The 23,178-nt window shown below is 36.0% G+C and overlaps 1 protein-coding gene across 1 annotated transcript in view; it reads right to left on the bottom strand.

The window, feature by feature from the left end:
- TACR1 (tachykinin receptor 1) overlaps positions 1–23,178 on the bottom strand; it is a 94,014-nt gene that overhangs the window by 49,585 nt on the left and 21,251 nt on the right. Inside the window, exon 2 of the mRNA XM_033838339.2 lies at positions 22,021–22,215. Coding sequence (XP_033694230.1) covers positions 22,021–22,215 — 195 coding nt within the window. The remainder of the gene's footprint in view (positions 1–22,020; positions 22,216–23,178) is intronic.

The following is a 23,178-nucleotide window of genomic DNA, read 5'->3' as shown; positions in this document are numbered from 1 at the left end:
CAGGGGGCAGACACCAGAAGCAAGAGGAACTATGATATTGCAGCCTGTGGAAAGGAGACCACAAACACAGTAAGTTTCACAAAATGAGATGACAAAGAAACATGTTGCAGACAAAGGAGAAAGATAAAAACTTACAAGAAAACTTCTTCCTTTGAAGAGATGGGCAATCTACTTGAAAAAGAATTCAGAGTATGATATTAAAGATGATCCAAGATCTCGAAAAAAGAATGGAGGCACAAATTGAGAAGATATAAGAAATGTTTAACAAAGACCTAGAAGAACTAAAGAACAAACAAACAGAGATGAACAATACAATCACTGAAATGAAAAATACACTAGAAGGAACCAACAGCAGAATAACTGAGGCAGAAGAATGGGTAAGTGAGCTGGAAGACAGAATGATGGAAATCACTGCTACAGAATAGAACAAAGAAAAAAGAATAAAAGGAAATAAGGACAGTCTCAGAGACACCTGGGACAACATTAAATGCACCAACATTGACATTATAGGGGTCCCAGGAGAGGAAGAGAAAAAGAAAGAGCCTAAGAAAATATTTGAAGAGATTCTAATTGAAAACTTACCTAACATGGGAAAGGGAATAGTCACCAAAGTCCAGGAAGTTCAGAGAGTCCCATATAGGATAAACCCAAGGAAGAACACACCAAGACACACATTAATCAAACTAACAAAAATTAAATATAATGAAAAAATATTGAAAGCAACAAGGGAAAAGCAGCAAATAACATACAAGGGAATTCCCAGAAGGTTATCCACTGATTTTTCAGCAGAAACTCTGCAGGCCAGAAGGAAGTGACACGATAAATTCAAAGTGATGAAAGGGAAAAACCTACAACCAAGGATACTCTACCCAGCAAGGCTCTCATTCAGATTCGAAGGAGAAATCAAAAGCTTTAGAGACAAGCAAAAGCTAAGAGAATTCAGCACCACCAAACCATCTTTACAACAAATGCCAAAGGATCTTCTCTAATCAAAGGGGTTGGGGAGAGAAGCCACAACTAGAAATAAGAAAATCACAAATGGGAAAGCCCACTGGTAAAGGCAAACATACAATAAAAGCAGGAAATCATCCACACACAAATGTGATATCAAAACCAGTAACCATGATGAGAAGAGAGAACAAAGGTAGGAAATGGGAATTGCATTTGAAATTAAGAGACTAGCAACTTAAACAACCTTGTACATATATAGACTGCTTTATCAAAACATCATGAGGAAGGAAAGAAAAAAGACCTATGAAAACAAACCCAAAACAATTAATAAAATGGCAATAAGAACATACATATCAGTAATTACCTTAAATGTAAAAGGATTAAATGCTCCAACCAAAAAGCACAGACTGGCTGAATGGGTACAAAAACAAGACCTGTATATATGCCGTCTACAAGAGACCCACTTCAGACCTAGGGAAACATACAGACTGAAAGCAATGGGATGGAAAAAGGTATTCCATGCAAATGGAAATCAAAAGAAAGCTGGAGTAGCAATACTCATATTAGACAAAATAGACTTTAAAATAAAGACTGTTGCAAGAGACAAGGAAGGACACTGCATAATGATCAAGGAATCAATCCAAAAAGAAGATATAACAATTGTAAATATATGTGCACCCAATATAGGAGCACCTCAATATATAAGGCAAATGCTAATAGTCATAAAAGGGGAAATTGACAGTAACACAATAAGAGTGGGGGACTTTAACACCCCACTTACACCAATGGACAGAAAATCCAGACAGATAATTAATGAGAAAACATAAGCCTTAAATGACAAACTAGACCCAATAAACTTAATTGATGTTTATAGGACATTCCATCCAAAAACAACAGATTACACTTTCTTCTCAAATGCACACAGAACATTCTCCAGGATAGATCACATCTTGCATCACAAATCAAGCCTCAGTAAATTTAAGGATCTTTTCTGACCAAAATGCTATGAGATTAGAAATCAATTACAGGGGAAAAAAATCTGTAAAAAACACAAACACATGGAGGCTAAACAATATGTAACTAAATAACCAATGGATCACTGAAGAAGTCGAAGAGGAAATCAAAAAGTACCTGGAGATAAATGACAACGATGATCCAAAACCTATGGAATGCAGCAAAAGCAGTTCTAAGAGGGAAGTTTACAGCAATACAATCTCACCTCAAGAGAGAAGCAAAATCTCAAATAAACAACCTAACCTTACATCTAAAGCAAATAGAGAAGGAAGAACAAACAAAATCAAAAGTTAGTAGAAGGAAAGAAATCATAAAGATCAGAGCAGAAGTAAATGAAATAGAGATGAAGAAAACAATAGCAACAATCAATGAAACTAAAAGCTGGTTCTTTGAGAAGATATACAAAATTGATATACCTTTAGCCAGACTCATGAAGAAAAAAGGGAGAGGACTCAAATCAATAAAATTGGAAATGAAAAGAAGTTAAAACAGACACCACAGAAATACAAAGGATCGTAAGAGACTGCTGTGAAGAACTATATGCCAATAAAATGGACAACCTGGAAGAAATGGAAAAATTCTTTGAAAGGTACAACCTTCCATGATAGAACCATGAAGAAACAGAAATTATGACGAGGTCAATCACTAGTACTGAAATTCAAACTGTAATTAAAAATCTTCCAACAAAATAAAGTCCAGGATGAGATGGCTTCACATGAAAATTCTATCCAACATTTGGAGAAGAGTTAACACCTACCCTTCTGAAACTCCTCAGAAAATTGCAGAGGAAGGAACACTCCCAAGCTCATACTAGGAGGGCACCATCACCCTGATACCAAAACCAGACAAAGATATCACACACAAAAATTATAGACCAATATCATTGATGAACATAGATGTAAAAATCCTCAACAAAATACCAGCAAACAGAATCCAACAACACATTAAAAGAATTATACACCATGATCAAGTGGGATTTATTCCAGGGATGCAAGGATACTTCAATATATACAAATCAATCATTGTGATACACCATATTAACAAATTGAAGAATAAAAATTATATGATCATCTCAATAGATGAAGAAAAAGCTTTTGACAAAATTCAACACCCATTTATGATAAAAAAAACTCTCCAGAAAGTAAGCATAGAGGGAACCTACCTCAACATAATAAAGGCCATATACGACAAACCCACAGCAAACATCATTTTCAATGGTGCAAAACTGAAAGTATTTCCTCAGAGATCAGAAACAAGAGAAGGATGTCCACTCACGCCACTTTTATTCAACACAGTTTTGGAAGTCTTAGCCATGGCAATCAGAGAAGAAAAAGAAATAAACTGTATAGAAATTGGAAAGGAAGAAACTAAAGTGTCACTGTTTGCAGATGACGATACTATACATAAAAAATTCTAAAGATGCTACCAGAAAACTACTACAGCTCATCAATGAATTTGGTAAAGTTGCAGGATACAAAATTAATACAAGAAATATCTCTCATTCTTATACACTAACAACAAAAAATAAGAAAGATAAATTAAGGAAACAATCTCATTTACCATTGGAACAAAAAGTATAAAATACCTAGGATTCAACCTAGCTAAGGAGGCAAAAGACCTGTACTCAGAAAACTATAAGATACTAAGGAAATGAATAAAATATGACACAGACAGATGGAGAGATATACCATGTTCTTGGATTGGAAGAATCAACATTGTCAAAATGACTGAACTACCCAAAGAGGTCTACAGATTCAGTGCAATCCCTATCAAATTACCAATAGCAATTTTCACAGAATTAGAACAAAAAATTTTTACAATTTGTATGGAAACACAAAAACCTCCAAATAGCCAAAGAAAACCTGAGGAAAAAAAAAAAATCAGAGCCGGAAGAATCAACTCCTTGACTTCAGACCATACTGCAAAGCTACAGTCATCAAAATAGTATGTTACTGACATAAAAACAGAAATAGAAATAAATGGAACAGAATAGAAAGCCCAGAAATAAACCCATGCACCATGATTACCTAATCTATGACAAAGGAGGCAAGAATATACAATGGAGAAAAGGCACTCTCTTCAATAAGTGGTGCTGGGAAAACAGGACAGCTACATGTAAAAGAATGAAATTAGAACACTCCTTAACAGGATACACACAAATAAACTCAAAATGGATTAAAGACCTAAATGTGAGGTCAGACACCATCAAATGGTTAGAGGAAAACATAGGCAGGACACTCTATGACATAAATCACAGCAAGATCTTTTTTGACCCACCTCCTAGAGAAATGGAAATAAAAACAAAAATAAACAAATGGGACCTAATGAAACTTAAAACGTTTGCACAGCAAAGGAAACCATAAACAAGATGAAAAGATAATCCTCAGAATGGGAGAAAATATTTGCAAATGAAGCAACTGACAAAGGATTAATCTCCAAAACATACAAGCAACTCATGCAGCTCAATAACAAAGAAACAAAAAACCCAATCCAAAAAGGGCAGAAGACCTAAAGAGACATTTCTGCAAAGAAGATGTACAGATTGCCAACAAACACATGAAAGAATGCTCAACATCATTAATCATTAGAGAAATGCAAATCAAAACTACAATGAGATATCATCTCACACCAGTCAGAATGGCCATCATCAAAAAATCTAGAAACAATAAATGCTGGAGAGGGTGTGGAGAAAAGGGAACCCTCTTGCACTGTTGGTGGGCATGTGAACTGATACAGCCACTATGGAGAACAGGATGGATTTTCCTTAAAAAACTACAAATAGAACTACCATATGGCCCAGCAATCCCACTACTGGGCATATAACCTGAGAAAACCATAACTCAAAAAGAGTCATGTACCAAAATGTTCATTGCAGCTCTATTTACAATAGCCAGGGCATGGAAGCAACCTAAGTGTCCATCAACAGATGAATTGATAAAGAAGATGTGGCACATATATACAATGGAATATTACTAAACCATGAAAAGGAATGAATCTGAATTATTTGTAGTGAGGTGGATGGACCTAGAGACTGTCAAACAGAGTGAAGTAAGTCAGAAAGAGAAAAACAAATACCATATGCTAACACATATATATGGAATCTAAAAAAAAAAAGAAGAAAATAGAAAATGGTCAGAAGAACCTAGGGGCAAGACTGGAATAAAGATGCAGATCTACTAGAGAATGGACTTGAGGATATGGGGTAGGGGAAGGGTAAGCTGGGACAAAGTGAGAGCATGGCATGGACATATATACACTACCAAACGTAAAGTAGATAGTTGGTGGGAAGAAGCTGCATAGCACAGGAGATCAGCTTGGTGTATTGTGACCACCTGGAGGGGTGGGATTGGGGGGGTGGGAGGGAGGGAGATGCAGGGGGGAAGATATATGGGGACATATGTATATGTATAACTGATTCACTTTGTTATAAAGCAGAAACTGACACACCATTGTAAAGCAATTATACTCTAATGAAGATGTTAAAAAAAAAAAACAAAAAACCTCAAAATGGGTGAAAGACCTAAACGTAAGACCAGACACTATAAAACTATTTGAGGAAAACATAGGCAGAACACTCTTTGACATAAATTGCAGGAAGATATTTTTTGATTCACCTCCTAGTGTAACAAAAATTAAAAAAAATAATAAGCAAATGGGACCTAATAAAACTTAAAACTTTTACACAGCAGAGGAAATCACAAACAAAACGAAAAGATGACCCTCAGAATGGCAGAAAATATTTGCAAATGAAGCAGCTGACAAGGACTTTATCTCAAAAATATACAAAGAGTTCATGTAGCTCAATATCAAAAAAACAAAACACCCAAACAAAAAATGGGGGGAAGATCTAAATAGACATTTCTCCAAAGAAGACATACAGGTGCCTGAAAAGAACATGAAAAGATCCTCAACATTGCTAATTATTAGAGAAATGTAAATCAAAACTACAATGAGGTATCACCTCACACTGGTGAGAATGGCTATCATCAAGAAATCTACAAACAATAAATGCTGGAGAGGGTGTGGAGAAAAGGGAATCCTCCTCACTGTTGGTGGGAATGTAAATTGGTTCAGCCACTATGGAGAACAGTATGGAGGTTCCTTAAAAATTTAAAAATAGAACTACCATATGACCCAGTAGTCCTACACCTAGGCAGATACCCAGAGAAAACCATAATTCAAAAAGATATGTGCACCCCAATGTTCATTGCAGTATTATTTACAATAGCCAGAACTTGGGAGCAACCTTAATGTCCAACAGAGGAATGGACAAAGAAGATGTGGTACATATATACAATGGAATATTACTCAGCCATAAAAAAGAACTAAATAATGCCTTTTGCATCAACATGGATGGACCTAGAGATTGTCTTTTCTCCATTGCATATCATTTCCTCCTTTGTCATAGATTGGGTGACATATATGTGTGGGTTTATCTCTGGGCTTTGTATCCTGTACTATTGATCTATATTTCTGTTTTTGTGCCAGTACAATACTGTCTTGATTACTGTAGCTTTGTAGTATAGTCTGAAGTCAGGGATTCTGATTCCTCTAGCTCTGTTTTACTCTCTCCAGATTTTTTTGGCTATTTACAGCTTTTCTGTTTCCATGCAAATTGTAAATTTTTTTTTTGTTCTAATTCTTTGAAAAATGCCGTTGGTAATTTGTAGGGATTGCATTGAATCTGTGGATTACTTGGGGTAGTACAGCCATGTTGACAATATTGATTTTTCCAATACATGGTATATCTCTCCATCTGTTTGCATTATCTTTGATTTCTATCATCAGTGTTTTATAGTTTTGTGAGTACAGGTCTTTTTTCTCCTTAGGTAGGTTTATTCCTAGGTATTTTATTCTTTTTGTTGCAATGGTAATTGGGAGTGTTTCCTTAATTTCTCTTTCTGATCTTTCATCATTAGAGTATAGGAATGCAAGAGATTTCTGTGCATTAACTTTATATCCTGCAACTTTACTAAATTCATTGATTAGCACTAGTAGTTTTCTGGTAGCATCTTTAGGATTTTCTCTCTCTATATAGTATTATGTCATCTGTGAACAGTGACTGTTTTACTTCTTCTTTTCCAATTTGTTTTCCTTTTATTTCTTTTTTTTTTTTTCTCTGATTGCCATGGCTAGGACTTCCAAAACTATGTTAAATAAAAGTGGAGAGAGTGGACATCCTTGTCTTTTTCCTCATCTTGGAGGAAAGCTTTCAGTTTATCAACATTATGAATGATGTTTGCTGTGGGTTTGTCATATATGGCCTTTTTTATGTTGAGGTAGATTACCTCTATGCCCACTTTCTGGAGAGTTTTTATCATAAATGGGTGTTGAATTTTGTCAAAAGCTTTTTTTTTTTTTGCATCTATTGAGATGATCATATGCTTTTTATTCTTAATTTGTTAATATGGTGTATCACACTGATTAATTTGTGTGTATTGAAGAATCCTTGCATCCCTGGGATAAATCCAATTTTATCATGGTGTATGCTCCTTTTAATGTGTTGCTGGATTCTGTTTGCTGTTATTTTTTTGAGGATTTTTGCATCTATATTCTTCAGTGATATTGGTCATAGAATTCGCCTGTGAAGCCCTCTGGTCCTGGACTTTTGTTTACTGAAAAAAATTTTTTAAATTTATTTTATTTATTTTTGGCTGCATTGGGGTTTTTTTTTTGCTGTGCATGGGCTTTCTCCAATTGTGGTGAGTGGGGGTTAATCTTGGCTACAGTGCACGGGCTTCTCATTGTGGTGGCTTCTCTTTGCTGTTGAGCATGGGCTCTGGGTGTATGGGCTTCAGTAGTTGCAGCATGCAGGCTCACTGCTTGTGGCTCACGAGCCCTAGAGCACAGCCCCCACAGTTGTGCCACATGTGCTTAGTTGCTCCGCGGCATGTGGGATCTTCCCAGACCAGGGCTTGAACCTGTGCCCCCTGCATTGGCAGGCAGATTCTTAACCACTGCACCACCAGGGAAGCCCTACTGGAAGATTTTAATTACAGTTTCAATTTCATTACTTGTGATTGGTATGTTCATGTCTTCTAATTCTTCTTGGTTCATTTTTGGAAGGTTGTACATTTCTAAGAATTTTTCCATTTCTTCCACGTTGTCCATTCTATTGGCATAGTGTTGCTTGTGTAGTCTCTTATGATCCTTTGTATTCCTGCATTGTCAGTTATAATTTCTCCATTTCATTTCTAATTTTATTGATTTGAATTCTATCCTTTTTTCTTGATGAGTCTGGTTAAAGGTTTATCAATTTTTTTTATGTTCTCAAGGAATCAACTTTTAGTTTTATTGATCTTTACTATTGTTTTCTTCATTTCTATTTCATGTATTTCTACTCTGCTCTTTATGATTTCTTTCCTTTTATTAACTTTGGGGTTTTCATTCTTCTTTCTCTAGTTGCTTTAGGTGTAAGGTTAGATTTTTTATTTGAGACTTTTCTGGTTTCTTGAGGTGAAATTGAATTGCTATAAACTTCCCTCTTAGAACTGCTTTTGCTGTGTCCCATAGGTTTTGGGTTTTCATGTTCTCATTGTCATTTGTTTCTATGTACTTTTTGATTTCTTCTGTGATCTCTTAGTTATTTAGTAGCATAATGTTTAGCCTCCATTTGTTTGTGTTTTTTACAGTTTTTTTCCATGTAATTGATTTCTAATCTCATAGTGTTGTGGTCAGAAAAGATTCTTGATATGATTTCAATTGTTTTAAATCTACCAAGTCTTGATTTGTGACCCAAGATGTGATATATCCTGGAGAATGTTCCATGTGCACTTGAGAAGAAAGTGTATTCTGCCACTTTCGGGTGGAATGTTCTATAAATATCAATTAAATCTATGTGGTCTATTGTGTCATTTAAAGCTTGTGTTTCTTTGTTTATTTTCTCTCTGGATGATCTGTCTATTGATGTAAGTGGGGTGTTAAAGTCCGCCACTATTATTGTGTTACTGTCGATTTCCCCTTTCATGACTATTAGCATTTGTCTTATATATTGAGGTGCTCCTATGTTGGGTGCATGTATATTTACAATTGTTATATCTTCTTTTTTGATTGATCCCTTGATCATTATGTAGTGTCATTTCTTGTCTCTTGCAACAGTCTTTATTTTAAAGTCTATTTTTTCTGATATGAATATTGCTACTCCATCTTTCTTTTGATTTCCATTTGCATGGAATATCTTTTCCCATCCCCTCGCTTGCTGTCTGTATGTGTCCCTAGGACTGAAATGGGTCTGTTGTAGAGAGCTTATATACGGATCTTGTTTTTGTATCCATTCAGCCAATCTGTGTCTTTTGGTTGGAGCACTTAATCTATTTACATTCAAGGTAATTATTGATATGTATGTTCCTATTGCTATTTTCTTAATTGTTTTGTGTTTGTTTATGTGGGTCTCTTTCTTCTCTTGAGAAGAGAAGCTTAGAGAAGAGAAGCCACTTAGAGAAGCTCCTTTAGCATTTGTTGGAAATTTGGTTTGGTGGTGCTGAATTCCCTTAGCTTTTGCTTGTCTGTAAAGCTTTTCATTTCTCTGTTGAATCTGAGTGAGATCCTTGCTGGGTAGAGTAATCTTGGTTGTAGGATTTTCCCTTTCATCACTTTAAATATATCCTGGCACTCCCTTCTATCCTACAGAGTTTCTGCTTAAAAACCAGCTGATAACCTTATAGGAATTCTCTTTTACATTATTTGTTGCTTTTCCCTTGATGCTTTTAACATTTTTCCTTGAATTTATGTTTTTTAGTTTGATTAATATGTGTCTTAGTGTGTTTCTTCTTGGGTTTATGCTGTATGGGACTCTGTGTTTCCTGGACCTGTATGGCTATTTCCTTTCCCATGTCAGGGAAGTTTTTGACTATAATCTCTTCAAATATTTTCTCAGACCCTATCTTTTTATCTTCCTCTTCTGGGACCCCTATAATTCAAATTTTGGTGAATTTAATTTGTCCCAGAGGTCTCTGAGGGTGTCCTCATTTCTTTTCAGTCTTTTTTCTTTATTCCATTCCATGGCAGTTATTTTCACCATTCTATCCTCCAGTTCACTTATCTGTTCTTCTGCCTCAGTTATTCTGCTATTGATTCCTTCTAGTGTATTTTTCATTTCAGTAATTGTGTTGTTCATCACTGTTTTTTTGTTCTTTAGGTCTTGTATGTCCTTGTTAAACATTTCTTTTATTTTCTCAATCCATGCCTCCATTTCTATTACTACTTGGATCATCTTTACTATTGTTGCTCTGAATACTTTTTCAGTTATGTTGCCTATTTCCTCTTCATTTATTTGCTCTTGTAGGTTTTTACCTTAATCCTTCATCTGTAACATATTTTTTGGTCATCTCATTTTTTTGATGGGTGCAGCTGTGTTCCTGTCTTGCTGATTGTTTGGCCTGAGGCATCCACCAGTGGAGTTTGCAGGCAGTTAGTTGGAGGCAGGTCTTGTCGCCGAGATGAGGGCCTCTGGGAGAGCTCACACTGACTAATATTCCTGGTACCTGAAGATCTCTGTTAGTCCAGTGGTTTGGACTTGGTGCTCCAACCACAGGTGCTCAGGTCTCCTCTATGTTAATTATGTCAATGGTTTGTCTCATACATTGTGGGTTTTTCCCTCACTTTGTCATTTGCCAAACTCTCTCATGGAGTTTCCTGGCATACAGTATTTAACAAATATATCTATACCTGTATCTATATCTATGTTTATACTCAAACCAACCATCTCTTCATTTTAGTTTTGTCTTGAGTGTTATTTTTTGAAAGTTTTCACTCCTTTCCAATATATTTGGAATTTATATTCATTTTAAGATGTCAGAAAGAAACACATTTTTTTGATTAGTGCAGAGTTTCACCAGAATATATATTATGGACACTATTTCTGTGGGATGTTACCAGGGTTAGTCAAAAGAAGGATTCTATGATCAAGTAAATTTGGGAAACACAAGGTTTAACCAAAACCATCAGGTTTCTTTGCTGAAAAATTATCAGAGTGGAGCCTATTCATTACAATATTATTTGAAATAGCAAAGCACTAGGAGCAATCCAAATATAAATCAATATCATGCCAGATAAATAAGTTATGATTTTTCTATACAAAGTAATACTATGCAGCTGTAAAGAAAAAAATGAGACTATTTGCTTAATACTAAGGGGAAAGAATATCTGAGTTAAACTGTAAGTGGAAGAAACAAGAATATGGTATGTCATATATGACACTTTGTGTTAAGAAAGGAGACAATTAGAATATGTAGTCAAACCCTTTTTGATAAGCAGAGAGGAATTTTGGAAAGCTCACAAGAAACTGAGAACAAAACAGATGGAGAGATATACCATGTTCTTGGATTGGAAGAATCAATATTGTGAAAATGACTATACTACCCAAAGCAATCTACAGATTCAATACAATCCCTATCAAATTACCAATGGCATTTTTTTTAAAGAACTAGAACAAAAAAATCTTAAAATTTGTATGGAGACACAAAAGACCCCGAATAGCCAAAGCAGTCTTCAGGGAAACAAACGGAGCTGGAGGAATCAGACTCCCTGACTTCAGACTATACTACAAAGCTACAGTAATCAAGACAATATGGTACTGGCACAAAAAGAGAAGCATAGATCAATGAAATAGGATAGAAAGCCCAGAGATAAACCCACGCACATATGGTCAACTAAACTATGAGAAAGGAGACAAAGATATACAATGGAGAAAAGACAATCTCTACAATAAGTGGTGCTGGGAAAACTGGACAGCTACATGTAAAAGAATGAAATTAGAACCCTCCCTAACACCATACACAAAATTAAACTCAAAATGGATTAGAGACCTAAGTGTAAGACCAGACACTGTAAAACTCTTAGAGGAAAACATAGGCAGAATACTCTTTGACATAAATCACAGCAAGATCCTTTTTGATCCACCTCCTAGACTAATGGAAATGAAAACCAAAATAAACACATGGGACCTAATGAAACTTAAAAGCTTTTGCACAGAAAAGGAAACTACAAACAAGATGAAAAGACAACCCTCAGAATGGGAGAAAATATTTGAAAATGAATCAATGGACACAGGATTAATCTCCAAAATATATAAACAGCTCATGCAGCTCAATATTAAAAAAAAACAAATAACCCAATCAAGAAATGGGCAGAAGACCTAAATAGACATTTCTCCAAAGAAGACATACAGATGGCCAAGAAGCACATGAAAAGCTGCTCAACATCACTAATTATTAGAGAAATGCAAATCAAAATTACAATGATGTATCACCTCACACCAGTTAGAATGGACATCATCAGAAAATCTAAAAACAAGAAATGCTGGAGAGGGTGTGGGGAAAAGGGAACCCTCTTGCACTGTTGGTGGGAATGTAAAATGATACAGCCACTATGGAGAACAGTATGGAGGTTCCTTTAAAAACTAAAAATAGAATTACCATATGACCCAGCAATCCCACTACTGGGCATATACACTGAGAAAACCATAATTCAAAAAGACACATGCCTCCCTATGTTCATTGCAGCACTGTTTACAATAGCCAGGTCATAGAACAACCTAAATGCCCATTGACAGAGGAATGGATAAATAAGATGTGGTACATATATACAATGGAATATTACTCAGCCATAAAAAGGAATGAAATTGGGTCATTTGTAGAAATGTGGATGGATCTAGAGACTGTCATATAGAGTGAAGTAAGTCAGAAAGAGAAAAACAAATATCAAATATTAACGCATATATGTGGAACCTAGAAAAATGGTACAGATGAACCAGTTTGCAGGGCAGAAATAGAGACACAGATGTAGAGAACAAACATATGGACACCAAGGGGGGAAAGTGGCGGGGTAGGCGTTGTGCTGTGATGAATTGGGAGATTGGGATTGACATATATACATTAATATGTATAAAATGTATAACTAATAAGAACCTGCTGTATAAAAAATAAATTAATTAAAATTTAAAAATTCAAAAGAAACTAAGAACAGTGGTTAGAGGGAGAAATCTTTTTTCTGATTACTTTTGAAACTTACTGGTTTTTAAACCACATGAATATATTATATTAAAAAAGTAAATAAAAAATTTAAAAATGGAAAGCCTCTTAGAGGCTTCAGTACACTAATGTAATTTTGACTCTCTAAGTTGTTGGTAGCTGTGAGTTATGTGGTTACCCATAATGGTTACTTATAAATTCATTCAAGTTACAAAATCCTACAGAATTTGGGGTTCTCACGTTTCCAAAAAAATTATGGAAAAATCGTTTCAGAATTCACATGTTATCTGTAGCATATACTATATATAAAATTTTATATTCTTGGGTTTCTGTGTGTGTGTATGTATGTGTGTGTGTGTGTCTGTGTGTGTGATTTCTATTCTGTTTTTTATTGACCAATTCTATCCTCAGTATTGAGTATTTTCATATCTGAAAGAACAAGCCACTTCTTATATTTCTTATTTGTTATTTTGCTGATATCAAAATTAATTCTTCTTTTTCAACATTTTCTTGAACTATTTTTATCCATTTATTCTTTCAGATGATTTGCTTTATCAGCCACCTAAACATACTTGTTGGAATAGTTTGAGAAGAACTGATATCTTCATGGAATTACATAAAGACAGAAGGGTGTTTCCACCTTTTTGGCTATTGTGAATAATGCTGCTATGAACATTGGTGTACAAAAAAAAATGTATATAGAAGGGAGACTGTTTCCTATATACGCTTAGATAATTTCCAGGTTTTGGATCATGTGAAATGTTTCTCAAGTATTCTGTTATGCCATTCAGTAAAGTCTAAAATAGCATGATTTTTTTGTTTTTCTTCATATAATGCCTATTTCTTAATTTTCTGGGGTTTTCTTTGTTTGTTTCTGTTGTAAAGAAGATGTGTTATTCACTTTATTTTCTCAAGGATTATTATTGATATAAACTATTTTTTTTCTTTAATACATATTACCTTTTAAAAATTTTATTTTTGACATTTATTGAGACAAATATATACTTCCCTTTGACCAATTCATTTGATAAAATAAAATAACAATTTACTGATAACTTACTAACATTATTGTTGGAAGAAGTCATGCTCAAAAAATAAAACATTGTTATTTTAATATAATTTTGAATTCTTTTGTGTGGATCTCTTATCTATAGTTGGAAATGGAATTGGCCTAAATGTTTGTTTTTGGAGCTTAGTTTGTCAACTTTTTACATTTAGGTCATACCAAATGCATATAATAAATTAGCAAGTTCTCCATATGGTTCTGAACTCATTAAGAGTTTATAAGGTATTTGAAAGAAATTTTCTGCACAAATTTTGATTCCATTGCCTTTTATAATTGTAACTCTTGAACAGTATTTTCATTCTTCGCCTCTCAAGCTGCATTAATGTGATTTACAGTTTTGTAGAAAATTGTCCATTTAATCTTACGTTCAATTACACTTTCAGGCCTGGTTGTGTTTTCTCTTTCAGTAAGGTCAGCTATCTCTGGAAATTTAACATGACAGCACAAAGGAATCCCAAATTTGGTAGTCCCATCTTTTTCAAGCTTACACTTTCACCTCCAAATTAGGCGTTGCCATATGTATTGCACATGACTTCCCATGGTGGCTACTGCCTCCTCTTTGTCTCTATCTGTGCAATATCTACCAGAAAGGTAGTGAAATTTATGGCATTTTTATGGCAACCTTCCTAGTTTCTGCATTAATGTAGGCTTCTTCTCCTTCTCCTTCTTTTTTTAAAATTTTATTTACTGTAAATGTTTTGTCTGAGTGTCAGGGTTAAAGACTTGCTTTTGTGCAACCATTTTCCCCTGAAATATCAATGCACTTTTCATTATCAGTTTAACTGCTTTCCATCAACAGCAGTGACAATACTAGGAGTGCTGGGCTATATAAATGTCGTGGGTGTCAGGGAGGAGGTTAATCATACAAGCTAGCATAAACAGTCCTGGAACCACTAATATGCTGACACCCTTTTGGCAAGGCCTGGAGCAGCTTGGTAAAGGATCCACACTTGTTTTTTATTTGTGAAATAATCAAGAATGTGGAAAATTGGGGAAGTAAACTACAGGTACTTTTTCTAATATTCTTTTTTCCTTCTTATTCTCCACCAATTAGTTGATTTTTAATTTTCATTATTATTAATGAAACTAAAGGATATGTATAAATGTAAATATTTCAGCTAAGATGACGGGATATGACATACAAAAGACAAAATGCTATAAATAAAGACAGTCTTCTGTTACAATTGGTACTAATAAAGAATTATATTAGAGGACCTCCCTGGTGGTGCAGTGGTTAAAAATCCACCTGCCAGATGTAGAGAATGGACTTCAGGACACAAGGAGGGGGAAGGGTAAGCTGGGACGAAGTGAGAGAGTGGCAGTGACATATATACACTATGAAATGTAAAATAGATAACTAGTGGGAAGCAGCTGCATAGCACAGGGAGATCAGCTCAGTGCTTTGTGACCACCTATAGGGGTGGGATAGGGAAGATGGGAGGGAGAAGCAAGAGGGAAAGGATATGGGGATATATGTATATGTATAGCTGATTCACTTAGCTATACAGCAGAAACTAACACAACATTGTAAAGCAATTATACTCCAATAAAGATGTTTAAAAAAAAAAAGAATCTGCCTGCCAATGCAGGGGACTAGGGCTTGGAGCCCTAGTCTTGGAAGATCCCACATGCCACAGAGCAACTAAGCCCATGTGCCACAACTACTGAGCCTGCATGCCAAAATTACTGAAGCCCATGCACCTAGAGCCCATGCTCTGCAAGAAGAGAAGCTACCACAATGAGAAGCCCGTGCACTGCAGCGAAGAGTAGCCCCCAGTCGCCACAACTAGAGAAAGCCCGAGGGCAGCAACGAAGACCCAATGCAGCCAAAAATAAATAAAATGAATAAATTTATAAAAAAATAAAAGAATTATATTAGAGTTAATATATCCACGTTCATGTACACTTTCACAAAATCTCCAGGTAATTATAGTCATGAGTGATGCTGTTTTCTGACATAGTTTCCTTTCCCAGGACTATTGGTAATATTTGTAATTCAGATAAGCACATCTTACTTCATGCTAAAACTTTACCACAAAGTTATGTACAAAGAAGTTTAATTAACAGAAAATGACATATGACCAATATTAATAAATGATTCAGGGAAGCTGAAATTCCCCAGGCTGCCTAAATCTCATTCTTTGGGATGTATTTCTCATTTTTCATCCTTATTATAGACTTTTTCTTGGCCATATTGGTGAGCCCTCTGATAAAGAAATATTGACTCATTCATCTTCCTTGTCCTCAGGGGTATTACCCCATAACCTTCCAGGGCCACAGCAACTTGACACCCTGGATAGCATCCTCAAGAGTGGGCTTGGATCCAAATAATTTTGAAAGCTACTGAATTTGCATTTTTCAAAGCCAAATATTTCTTCTTTATACTTTAATTTTTCTTTTACTGTGCTTTTTTTCTCCATCGGGAAGAGTTACTTTTGGTTACCCGTGAAATTTTTCTTCCTCACCAGTCAATCACTCTACCATTACAGGACTTCCTAGGTAGTGTCACAGTTTCACAAGAGCAGTCACAGCTGCCAAGTTGCTAAAATTATGGCAGGACTCAATCACAAACTATGACAATACTATATTAATAATGAACTCAAGTCTCCAGTTTCATGAATAATTTTAGAATAACATTCCATAACTGCAGATTGTAGACATAAACAGTGGATGACAGAAGAAATTGAACCTGTCCCTGCAGGGATCTAGGGATGTAGCTAGAAGCAGCCTGCTTATGAAGTTTGCTGTTTTATCTTACTAGTCAGCTAAGGGAAATCACTAATCAATTTTCAAAGAAGGAGATTAGTTAAAAAAACTATTATTTACATATGCATACACACATATATGTTCACATCAAATTGTACAAGCATGTATAATGACATAAGAAATTCTTTATGATATGGTAAATGGCGGATTATAAAATGTAAATACAAATGATTCAAACTATGAAAAAAATTCAACCCCGTTCCAATAAGAGAAATGCATTTTTAACTTTAGTGGGTAAAAATCTAAAATCTTGACAATACAGTCTGTTGACGAGGCTGTGGAGAAACAGAGACTTTCACACATTTCTGGTGGGAATGTAAATTAGTATGGAAGGCCAATATAAAAATTTGACCCAGCAATTCCATTTTGGGGATTTTTATGCTCCACATAGCCTTACATTATAAATGTAAAGGTTATTCATGACAGCAATCCAATAGCAAAAGGCTGGAGACAATCCCAAGTCCACTAAAAGTGACTGGTTAAATAATATTGTACATTTATAACATGGAGTACTGTGTAGCTGAAAAAAAGAATAGAGAAGCTTTTCATGAACTGATATGAAAAGATCTCTAAGACGTATTAAGTTAAATAAAAAACAGAACAATGTGCATAATAAGCTACATTTTGTGTTACAAAAAGGGAAACAATCTATATTTGTGTTGACCTGTAGGTACACAAGACACTTCAAAAGAAACTAAGAACAATATTTCCCTGGATGGAAATTCATCAAAATGTTAGAGCCTTTGTAAATGATGGGAATATGGGTGATTAAAGAAATTATAAGAACTTTCATTATACCCCATAATTTATTTATATTTTTAAATGCAAAATGAAGTTTTAAATGATTTTCCAGGAAGATGAACCAAGTCTATCTGTAGCATTTTGTAGCCCAGATGTACGTGCTTATGAATAATAGCAGCAAGGGATGAGTGCTGTGGAGAGTCTATGGGCTTGTTCTCTGGTTAACATTTGTCACATCCTTCCAGGGACAATAATTTGTCCTAACCCCCATTAGACCAATTGGAAAAATTCCAAATGGGCTGACACATAGGAGTTAGCAAGGCAAAATGCAAATAAACATGAGAATGAAACGGGGCCCATCCATACTTCGGCTAATTCAGAGATGAGTACTTATGAATGTCACCCCAGGCACAGCCCACACTTCAGAAGATAATTTCTTATGGAGGAAATTTGGGGTTATCCCAATGGAAGCAGTATCTTGAGAGCTTGCAAAAGCAAAAACCTTTGGATAGCATTTAATTTTAAGTTAAATAAAAATGAAACATAAATTCCAGACAAAGTGCATAAGTCAAACTACTTGGTATTACGAGTAATTTTAAAGCAAACACTCATGCTACTACCATTGTGCTGGAGAAATATAATGCCATATCCTCAGAAGCAACTCCAAGTGTCCCTTCTTGATCACATCCCTTTCTCTCCCTTGAAAGATAATCACAGTCTTCACTTTCATGGTAACTACTTCTTTGCTTGCAGTTGTAGTATTACCACCTTTCATTTTGCTTGTTTTAAAACCTTATTTACAAGAGCCATTTATGCTGCATGGAGCTACATTTTGTTCATTCTGCCAACTACATAATATTCCATGGCATGCTTGTACCACAGTTAAAATATCCATCTAACTGAAGACGGACATTTGGAATATCTCCAGTTTAGGGCTTTAAGAATGATGCTGATATAAACAATGTCCAGATGTATGTGGGTTCATAGCATGAGTTTTTCTAGGGTAATTAATTACCCCTGAGTGAAATTGCAGGGTTATGGGGTATGAATAGTTTCTTCTTTTCTAGATACTACAAAATGTTTTCCAATGTGGTTTTATCAATGTATACTTTTAGCAGTCTACTAAGGTTCTTCACCAAAAGTTCTAAATGCTTAGTTTAGTCAGACTTCTGAACATTTGCTAGTCTAATAGGTAGATAGTAAGATCTCATTATGGTTTTAATTTTCATTTCACTGTTGATGAATGAAGTTGTGTGCCTCCTTATATATTAATTGGCCATTTAATATATAAGGATATCTTTTGCCTGTCCTTTTATTAGATTGCGTTTCTTTAAAAGTGTTTACTTTAATACATGTATTAATAAGAATCTAAATGATAAGTGATCAGGGTTAGAGGTTAACCATGTAGCCAGAAGGCAAATGCCAGACTTTCAAAGATTTTCAAAAGACCCAGATTTTCACAAAACCTTTTAGCGTAATTATCTGGCATAAATTATTCATCAGATGAATTGGGCCTAAGCATTTGCCCATCTCACTCCCTGCTGCCAGTTTTCTGCCCATGTACCCAGATCAATGAATGACGCTAACAACAGTAGGTAACATTCACTAGATTCTTTCCAATGTGCATGGCACTGAGCTAAGCAAGTACCTTATTTACTTCTCTCAACACCTCTAATATGGACTGTACTATTAGGCTTAGGAGCTTGAATAACTTGACTATTACGACTCAACTAGAGAGAGATGTAGCTGGGAGTTGATCACTCATTTAACTCTCAAGCCTATGCTCTTACCCTGTCTCAAAATAAAATTTCATTATGGTTTCAAATTTGGAATTACTGTGTACTGTGGAAATGGCAATCATTAGTTCTAATAAAAGAGAATATAATAAAGTACTTAGTTTAGAACTGATGGAATTTAAATTCCCTAAAAAATATATCATGATGCATTATGACAGATACTGACAAAAATAAAATAGGTTTGCATAAAGCTTACACTTATGTTTGTATCACAGACAATATGTGAATGGCAAATGTGGATGCTTTCAACTTACCACTGCATCTATAAACATTTTATACATCTTGAATAGATAAAATCAGGAGCTCTTATTCCAGGCCCATTTGTTTTTAGGTTAAAATCATGAAATAAACAATAATGGCAAACCTAACCATGCATCCAGTAGCAGTTACCCAAAATTCTTTAAAGGTAACTTGAAAGGACAGTCCAAAACATTGAGTCTCAAAGGGACTTTCTAATCATTAGTAAGCATAAAACAGAAAAAAGTTTAAAAGTAAAACACTACTGTTTCTTGCATGAGATCCCAGAGATCTGTGAGAAAATAAACCTTTATTTCCAAGTTAAAATTTGAATTTGTTGGAAGATAAAAGAACTGTGCTTATTTGAAGCAAAAAGTTTCAGAAAGGTGATCAGACTTTGAAAAGCTCACAAGAACTAAGAACTGAGCTAAGGTCCATGAAGTTGACGGCAGTTTCTGAAGCAGTTTATATAATGAACTTTAATTCAGAGGGGTTTTTTTTCCCCCTTTTGAGGGAAGCTTCTGGCTTGAACATGTTCATGGGTCCTGTACAGCTTGTAAAGCTATGTTCTTTCTCCCACTGTGACTCTGCTCAGGCTTGTAGTTTCACTTGAAAGAAAAATGTTCAACATCTCCTAGGCTAAGCATTAATCCTCCCACTGCCTGATCAATTAAATCCCGCTGTCTGTGTCTGGAAGGCAAAGTCTGAACTTTATGTATTGCTTTCTGACAGGCTACATTTCCATGCTCCATGGAACAGATGCAGTAGTGTAACTCTGTGTGCAACAGGATTTTGGACCCTCAAATCTAGAGGGCCAACAGGTACAGTGTCTCATTTTACCATTTAATAAGTTCAAAGGTCTATAATGATTATATTATACTATCTAATGAATTTAGTTCAATAACAGTATCTTATCTTTCGTATGGCATTTAATAGCTTACAAGGCGAGAATACATTATCTTGTTTGCTCTTCAAAACAGTTTTTTATGTGAGGCAGTGCTTTATCATATTCCATTTAACAACGAGGAGAGACTGTGCTCTTGCCCAGGGTCACATAGCTAGAAACTGGCAATCTTGTAATTAACACCCAAATCTTCTGATTCTAATACAAGTGGTCTTTCTTTTACAATTCACTTAATAAACCCAAGATTGGAAAATTATAGAGGACTTTCAAAAGGAGCCATATTATCAATGTGCTTTGAATCCAGAAAACTGATGATAATATAAATGTCAAATTGCTGCTCACTTGAATAGAACAAAACAAAGAATAAGCCATTTTAATGTTGCCTCTAAGATAAGAAGTTTTGGAAAATGTGCCAAGATAGCTTTAAAAAGCCCTAAATGTGATCGGTCAGGCTGCTGGAAGAGAAACAGGCTTGTCCTGTGGGGGACCTGTTACTCATAAGGTCTCAATATTCTGGCCTTGCCTTCCCATGCATTTCACATGTATAGGTATTTTTCCAGCTGCAAAATCCTAGAAGGTAGGTGTTTTGGTTTAGTTTTCCCCAGAGACACATCCTGAGATAAAGATTCAGGTGCAAATGACTTATTTGGAAGGAGAAAGAAACACTAGTAGGGAGTGGGGCTAACAAAGCGTGTGTCATTGAGCCAGCTGCTACCAGGGTGACTGGAGCTTAATCCCAAGAGGAAACCCTGAACACAGTAAAACACACACCTCAGAGACCTCCCACCTGAAGGGGGAGGGAGCTGGGGTGTTCATATGCCAACTCCCATCAGTTTGTGTGTGTTTTTTTTTTGGTTGAGTTGGGTCATTGTTACTGTGTGCAGGCTCTCTCTAGTTGCGGTGAGCGGGGGCTACTCTTCATTGCAGTGTGCGGGCTTCTCATTGCGGTGGCATCACTTGCGGAGCACAGGCTCTAGGCGTGTGGGTTTCAATAGCTGTGGCTCGCAGGCTTTAGAGCACGAGCTCAGTAGTTGTGGTGCACTGGCTTAGGTTGCTCCATGGTATGTGGGACCTTCCCAGACCAGGGCTTGAACCCCTGTCCCCTGCATTGGCAGGCGGATTCTTAACCACTGCACCACCAGAGAAGTTCCCCCATCAGTTGTTTTTGAGAGCTGCTGGGAGTGTGGAGGGAAGGATAATTCCCTTACCCTCTGGCATGCTGTGCAAGAGGGCAAAATGGCACTCTATAGGGTAGGAAAAAGTTCCCAGGCAAAGAAATGCAGACACTGGCAGGGCAAAGTCACTGGTAAGAGGGACACGGTAGTGTGCCCAAATGGTATGCTATATCAGGATCCAGGTCTTATATTTTAAAACTTTTCATTCAAAGTCCAGAATAGTATTTGGGACATAACAGTCTCCTGAAAATTATGGACACATCAACCTGACACAGAGTGGTTGTGAGAAATGTTTACAAATTAAAACCTAACATACAAATTAAATCCTAACCACCAGAAGAACAAAAGAAAGAAGGAACAAGAAAGGGCAAAGAAGGCACTGAAATTCATCTCTACTCACACTTTCTCATAAATCTTGTTGGGATGCTCCGGCCAATCGATCATGCACACCACTCGGTTGGGCATGGTCTCCGTGGTTGAGTAGTAGCCCTGGGGGAAGGCCAGGAGGAGAGCCAGGACCCAGATGACGCAGATGACCACCTTGGTGGCTGTGGCCGACAGTCGGGGCTGGAGGGGGTGGATGATGGCCATGTACCTGGAACAGAGAAGAAAGGACAAAAATTCCAATTTGGTCACCAAAATCTGCATTAGTGATTATGTATTGTTCCTGCCCAGTGAAAAATTCTCCAGAAGCCCTTTGAGTCCTGGTGATTTTTACAATTATTTTCTTTTTCATATTCTATCCTTAAGTTTTATGACTTTTATGACATAAATGCTAAACTCAGCCATATATTTTTAATATTTTAGAACCCATCTAGCAACATTTCAGGAGAGAAATTTTCATCCTTGTCCTTATGCTAGGGACATGATGCCTAAGTATATGTCAGTGGTTTACAGTGAAATAAGAAAAATAAGAACAACTTTGTGAATTTAGCCAATGTAAAGCCTATTTTTACCTTTTTTGGATTAAGGAATAATGGTGATAGAAATAGTAGTTTTTAAAGTCCTGGTGTGGCAATTTTAAAGGCTAGCAATCCTGTACAGGTCCATACAATTTGAAGGGAAGTGAATGTGTACAAAAGAGAAAGCAGTGGCCTAAAGCTAACAAAAAACCAATAGCTCCTGGAGAAATCTTCACCAATTCTTTGAACATCTAGAAGTCAGTGTATGGCTAACAAAGTATGCTTCATGAAGAGAAAGAGACTCTCCACCTCCTGAGACAGACACACTTGAGCATATCAAAGCCCAGGGTAGATGAAACCTCTCTGCAGGAAGAGGGAAGCAAAGTGAATGATGACTTTAGGTCTGGAGCCATTTCTCCATCTCTTACTTGGGATCAAGCACTGAGTGGTGTCATCTGAATGAGTATCCACGTCTGAATTTGTGTATAGACTTTGAGATTTTAGAATTAACAAATGTTCCAATCAGCATTTCATATCAGTTATAGTCACATCAATTCTGCCTCCTGCATTGAAAAAATCACCTACCTTTTAAAGGAATAGGTTTAGCCCAGTCCCCTAACACCCCTGCCCCGAGCTTTTGAGGTGTGTGGTGGACA

The sequence above is a fragment of the Tursiops truncatus genome, chromosome 14 (assembly GCF_011762595.2).
Source record: "Tursiops truncatus isolate mTurTru1 chromosome 14, mTurTru1.mat.Y, whole genome shotgun sequence".
NCBI lineage: Eukaryota > Metazoa > Chordata > Mammalia > Artiodactyla > Delphinidae > Tursiops > Tursiops truncatus.
This window is presented reverse-complemented; position numbering and strand designations above follow the sequence as displayed.